This window comes from Eulemur rufifrons, chromosome 2, assembly GCF_041146395.1.
Source record: "Eulemur rufifrons isolate Redbay chromosome 2, OSU_ERuf_1, whole genome shotgun sequence".
NCBI classification, from domain to species: Eukaryota; Metazoa; Chordata; class Mammalia; order Primates; family Lemuridae; genus Eulemur; species Eulemur rufifrons.
Window position 1 is genome coordinate 57,433,275 of NC_090984.1, and position 6,000 is coordinate 57,439,274.

The window sequence follows — 6,000 nt, forward strand, 5'->3', positions numbered from 1 at the left end:
CACGATAGTAATGAACAATCATTTTCCAAAATGTAATTTACTATTATTGTACTAGTTAATCTTTAACTGTGTACACATTTTATGTATTATTTATTTATTGTTATACTGCTGTATAATTTGGTATTAATAATGGATACTCTGTATGAAAATCTCTGGTTAGTGTTGGTTTTAAGCAGGAAAAATCACTTTTTTGAGTTTTGAGTTTTGCTCTTCTTATTTGATTGTATTTTACTTGATTATTTGCTCATTTTATTTGATTATTATTACTATTTGTCTTTCTGGAATAGGAATCAAGAGACCTGGGTCCCCGTTCTACCAATTGTTTGAATTTTGGAAATTCAGATTACTTTTCTGGGTCTGATGTTTTTCATCTGAATTATGACCAATTTTAATAAAATGGTTTTTATAAAATTCTATATGCATTTCATCCCATCACACTGGGGACATGTGCTTTTCCTCACCAAGGCCTCGGATCTTTTTCAACAATGATTGAGTTTTCCTGCCCTCCTTCCCAGTGCCTCATCACCTCCCAATGTGTGTTCATCTCATCAGTCTTCCACGCTGACTTACCTTACCCTGATCGGCAGTACCTGTGGCTGTTTTTGCTCCCTAACACAGGCCGTAGGTTTTTGGTTATAAAAAGTATACACCTTGAGACTGTGGACTGTTAGCTCTGGACTGTTAGCTCTACTGTGTGTAGATGAGAAGAGAGAGAGACTCGTGCTGTTGGTGGTGACTCAGGATTGGAGTCAGGGCACCGTATGTGCCTCTGTGAGTTTTGGGGTCTAGCATGAATAATGGCACCAAGCAGATGGCTCTTTGTATGAGAGGGTTTAGAATTGTTGCTGCAAAAATGTAGGACATCAGTATACTGGCTTTCTTTGTACCTGAGCAACTTCTAAAATACCTGTATTAAGTGTTTTCAGGAGCTGCTTTCTACTATAGGAGAACGATTGAGGTGAGTATCTATCTGGACACAGAGAAATATAACAGTGTTTTCTGCTCACCGTCTACCTCACATATAAATACAATATGTGTTAAAGGACGAAATCTCCAGTGTCACGGTTTTTACTTTATAGTTCAAAGTTAATAAGAAAGCTTGTGTGCCTTCCTAAAATGTGACTTATTAATGCTTGATACTCATCTAATTTTATAATCATGAATTAAAAGTATAAAATTACAAATTTCCTGGAAGATAAAATATCTGAATGGATTTCAGTCAAATTAAGTGTAATATCAAATGTCAGAATAGGTTACCATGCAAGAGGTACTGAGTACTTTAAAGGGTGGGGAATACTAATAGACATAAAAGCTGGTACCACGGGGAGGCTGAGACATTGATGAATTAAAAAAATCTCAGCTATTTCAAGTACTGATCCTCAATACATTCATGTGTATGGACAAAGAGAAACTGTTTGCAGGGATATATTACATCCTCTGTGGTCACTTTAGGCATATGCCTTAGTAGAAACTCTGGTGAAATCCCCCCAAACACATTTATTAGGCCTGTAAAAAGCCTTGCATGACAGATGGCACAAGCTCCTTATGAAGTCCTTACAGGGTATGAAGCTACTTAGGATGTTGTAATTATGAAAGGTTGTGTAGAACGTGGAGCTACTTAGATAGCAATGAACATGAGAAAACATGATGGATAATAGTGTTGTTCTAATTTTTATGCATGTCCACATATTTCCCTTGTTCTACTACAGTTGTGGGCTCTCCAATTCCACATACCCCCGTGTCTTTATTAAGTCTTAGTCTATAGTCTACCTTAATTCAGCCCGTCTCAGATACCTTTCACTCCCACTGTTAATTATCATGTTCCTCTTATCCTTACTTTCTATCAGAGAATTGTGAGTGCAAACTGGGGACAGAAGGGAATTATGAGACTATGCATAAATGCAATATAGAATATGTTGTAAATAAGGAATAGTCAATATCACAGGTGATTTAAACACTTGATAAATGTCACAGATAGGCATGAATCTTTTGTTCTTGACTGATCTGTTAATTTGAGAACAGACATTATATCAAGAGTGTTGGTGATAAGTTTAAATCATGTTGTAGCTCACATGTTTTGATGACATTATGTTGATTTTTGTTATTTTTTATATTTGAGGAACTGGATAACTATATTATTCACTCATACTAAGAAAACTGAAATATTGATTTCAATACATATTATCATCTCCATAATCACAATTTTCTCCTCATTTTCTTAGTTCTCATAATTTCAGCCACAGCCCAGTTGGCTGGATCAATGGATGAAGGGAATCACTCAGTAGTGTCTGAGTTTGTGTTTCTGGGACTCACCCATTCCTGGGAGATCCAGCTTTTCCTCCTGGTGTTCTTGTCTATGCTTTATGTGGCAAGCATGACTGGAAACATCCTCATTGTGTTTTCTGTGACCACTGACACTCACTTACACTCCCCCATGTACTTCCTACTGGCCAGTCTCTCCTTCATTGACTTGGGAGCCTGCTCTGTCACTTCCCCCAAGATGATTTATGACCTTTTCAGAAAGCGCAAAGTCATCTCCTTTGGAGGCTGCATTGCTCAGATCTTCTTCATCCATGTCATTGGTGGAGTGGAGATGGTGCTGCTCATAGCCATGGCCTTTGACAGATATGTGGCCATATGTAAGCCTCTCCACTACCTGACCATCATGAGCCCTCGAATGTGCATATTGTTTCTGGCTGCTGCCTGGGCCCTTGGTGTCAGTCACTCACTATTCCAACTGGCATTTCTTGTTAATTTACCCTTCTGTGGCCCGAATGTATTGGACAGCTTTTACTGTGACCTTCCTCGGCTTCTCAGACTAGTCTGTACAGATACCTACAGATTACAGTTCATGGTCACTGTCAATAGTGGGTTTATCTGTGTGGGTTCTTTCTTTATACTTCTCATCTCGTACATCTCCATCCTGTTTACTGTTTGGAAACATTCTTCAGGTGGTTCATCCAAAGCCCTTTCCACACTTTCAGCTCATATCACTGTGGTCTTTTTGTTTTTTGGTCCAACCATGTTTGTGTATACATGGCCACACCCTAATTCACAGATGGACAAGTTTCTTGCTATTTTTGATGCAGTTATCACTCCTTTGCTGAATCCAGTCATCTATACATTCAGGAATAAAGAGATGAAGGCAGCAATGAAGAGAGTATGCAAACAGATAATCATTTACAGAAAGATCTCATAAATGATGTGATAAGGCCTTCTCATTGATCATGATGTAGCTATGTGTTTCTTTCTTTGATATTTTAGATTCAGACATCAATGATTTGAGTGTTATTAGATCTGTAACATTATTCTTATCTGATGAATATATTTATGTTTTGTGATGAATCATGAATACAGTACATCTTTCCATCTATGTTAGCCCAGATTTTAATTTCTTTCAGCAATGTTTTGTAGTTTTTGGTGAACTGGTCTTGCATATATATTTTTTTATTTATTCCTAAGTATTCTATATTTTTGATGCTCTTTTAAATGGCATTGGTTTTTGTTTCAATTTATAATTGTTTATTTAGCATGTAGGACTATAATAGATTTTTTTGAGCTAATCTGCCTCTCTAATGCCTTTATTTTTATTATCTTTTTATTATTTCAAATTATTACAGGGGTACAAATGGTTTTGGTTACAAGGATCACTTTTGTTATGCTTGAGTCAGGATTACAAGTGTGCCTATCACCCAGATAGTGTTTATTGTGTCCGTTAGGTAGGTTTTCACCAATCTCCTCCTCCCCCTCCCCCCTGCTTGATTTCCACTGAGTTTTACTTCCCTCTGTGCACATGTGTGCTTATCAGTTAGTTCCAATTTACAGGAATTTATTTTTTATTTTATTTTTTTTATTTCAGGAAATTATGGGGGTACAAACATTTTGGTTACATGATGTGACTTTGCGACATCCCAACCATGATTTGAGACGTGCCCTTTCCCACCTACAATGCTCATTGTGTCCATTAGTTGTGAGTTTACCCACCCCCAAACCCCCTACCCCAAAGAATATTACTACTGTGTGAGCACCTTAGTGTTGATCAGTCAGTGCCAGTTTGATAGCGCGTACATGTGGTACCTATTCTTCCATTTTTGTGATACCTCACTTTGCAGGATAGGCTCAAGCTCTATCCAGGAAAATATAAGGGGTGCTAGATCACCATTGTTTCTTATAATTGAGTAGTATTCCATTATATACATATACCATATTTTATTAATCCACTCATGGATTGATGGGCACTTGGGTTGTTTCCACATCCTTGCTATATAAATTTTGCTGCCATAAACATTCGAGTGCAGATGTCTTTATTATAGAATGACTTTTGTTCCTTTGGGTAGATACCTAATAGTGATATAAAAAAAATGCTCAACGTCTTTAACCATTTGGGAAATGCAAATCAAAACCACAATAAGATATCACCTAACTCCAGTAAGACTGGCCTGTATGAAAAAAATCCCAAAGCAACAAATGCTGGTGAGGATGTGGAGAGATAGGAACATTCTTACACTGCTGGTGGAACTGCAAATTAGTGCAACCTCTGGGGAAAAGAATTTGGAGATACCTCAAAGAGCTACAAGTAGAACTACCATTTGATTCAGCAATACCACTATTAGGTATCTACCCAAAGGAACAAAAGTGATTCTGTAACAAAGACACCTGCACTTGAATGTTTATGGCAGTTCCAGTTTAATAGCAAGTACATGTGGTATTTGTTTTTCCATTCTTTAGATACTTCACTTAGAAGAATGGGCTCCCATTCCACCCAAATTGTTACAAAAGACATTAATTCATACTTTTTCATGGCTGAGTAGTATTCCATAATATACGTAGACCACATTTTGTTAATCCACTCATGAATTGATGGGCACTTGGGTTGATTCCACATCTTTGCAATTGTGAATTGTGCTGCTATAAACATTCTAGTGCAGAAGTCTTTTTTATAGAATGTCTTTTGTTCCTTTGGTTAGATGCCCAGTAATGGGATTGCTGGATCAAATAGTAGTTCTACTTGTAGCTCTTTGAGGTATGTCCATGTTACTTTCCACAGAATTTGTACTAATTTGCAGTCCCCCTAGAAGTATATGAGTGTTCCTATCTCTCCGCATCCATGCCAACATTTATTGTTTTGGGACTTTTTGATAAAGGCTATTCTCGCTGGAGATAAGTGATCCTTCATGGTGTTTTTGATTTGTGTTTCCCTGAAGATTAGAGACATTGAGAATTTTTTTAATATGTTTGTTGGGCATTAGTCTATCTTCTTTTGAATAGTTTCTGTTTATGTCTTTTGCCCACTTTTTGATAGGGTTGTTTGATTTTTTTCTTGGTGATTTTCCTGAGTTCTGTATAGGTTCTAGTTATCAGCCCTTTATTGGATGTGTAGCATGCAAATATTTTCTCTCATTCTGTAGGTTGTCTGTTTGCTATCATGATAGTTTCAGAATGACCATTATTAAAAAGTCAAAAAACAATAGATGCTGGCCTGGATACAGAGAGAAAGGAACACTTACATACTGTTGATGGAACTGCAAATAAGTACAACCCTTATGGAATACAGTATAGAGATTTCTCTAGGAACTAAAAGTAGACTTATCATTTGACCCAGAAATCCCACTACTGGGTATATACCTAAAGGAAAAGAAGTCATCTTATCAAAAAGACACCTGCACTCGAATGTTTATTGCAGCACAATTCATAATTGCAAAGATGTGTAATCAACACAAGTGTCTATCAATTCATGAACGGATTAACAAAATACACACACACATACACAAACACACACCCCATGGAGTACTACTCAGCCATAAGAAGAAATGAATTAATGTCTTTTTTAGAAATTTGGATGGAACTGGAGACCATTATCTTAAGTAAAGTATCTCAAGAATGAAAAAACAAACACAACATATACTCTCCAATACTTGGAACTAATTGATGGGCACACATGGGCACAGGGAAAAGTAAAGGTCATTGGGAATCAGTAAAGGGGAGGTGCAGGAGGGAGAG

The 6,000-nt window shown here is 37.0% G+C and overlaps 1 protein-coding gene across 1 annotated transcript; it reads left to right on the plus strand.

Annotated features, from left to right (window-relative positions):
* Positions 1-2,241: 2,241 nt before the first annotated feature.
* LOC138377401 (olfactory receptor 4F3/4F16/4F29) lies at positions 2,242-3,232 on the plus strand. The gene has a single exon (XM_069462297.1). It carries the CDS (start codon positions 2,261-2,263, stop codon positions 3,197-3,199), a length of 939 nt encoding a protein of 312 aa, XP_069318398.1. The 5' UTR covers positions 2,242-2,260; the 3' UTR covers positions 3,200-3,232.
* Positions 3,233-6,000: the final 2,768 nt, after the last annotated feature.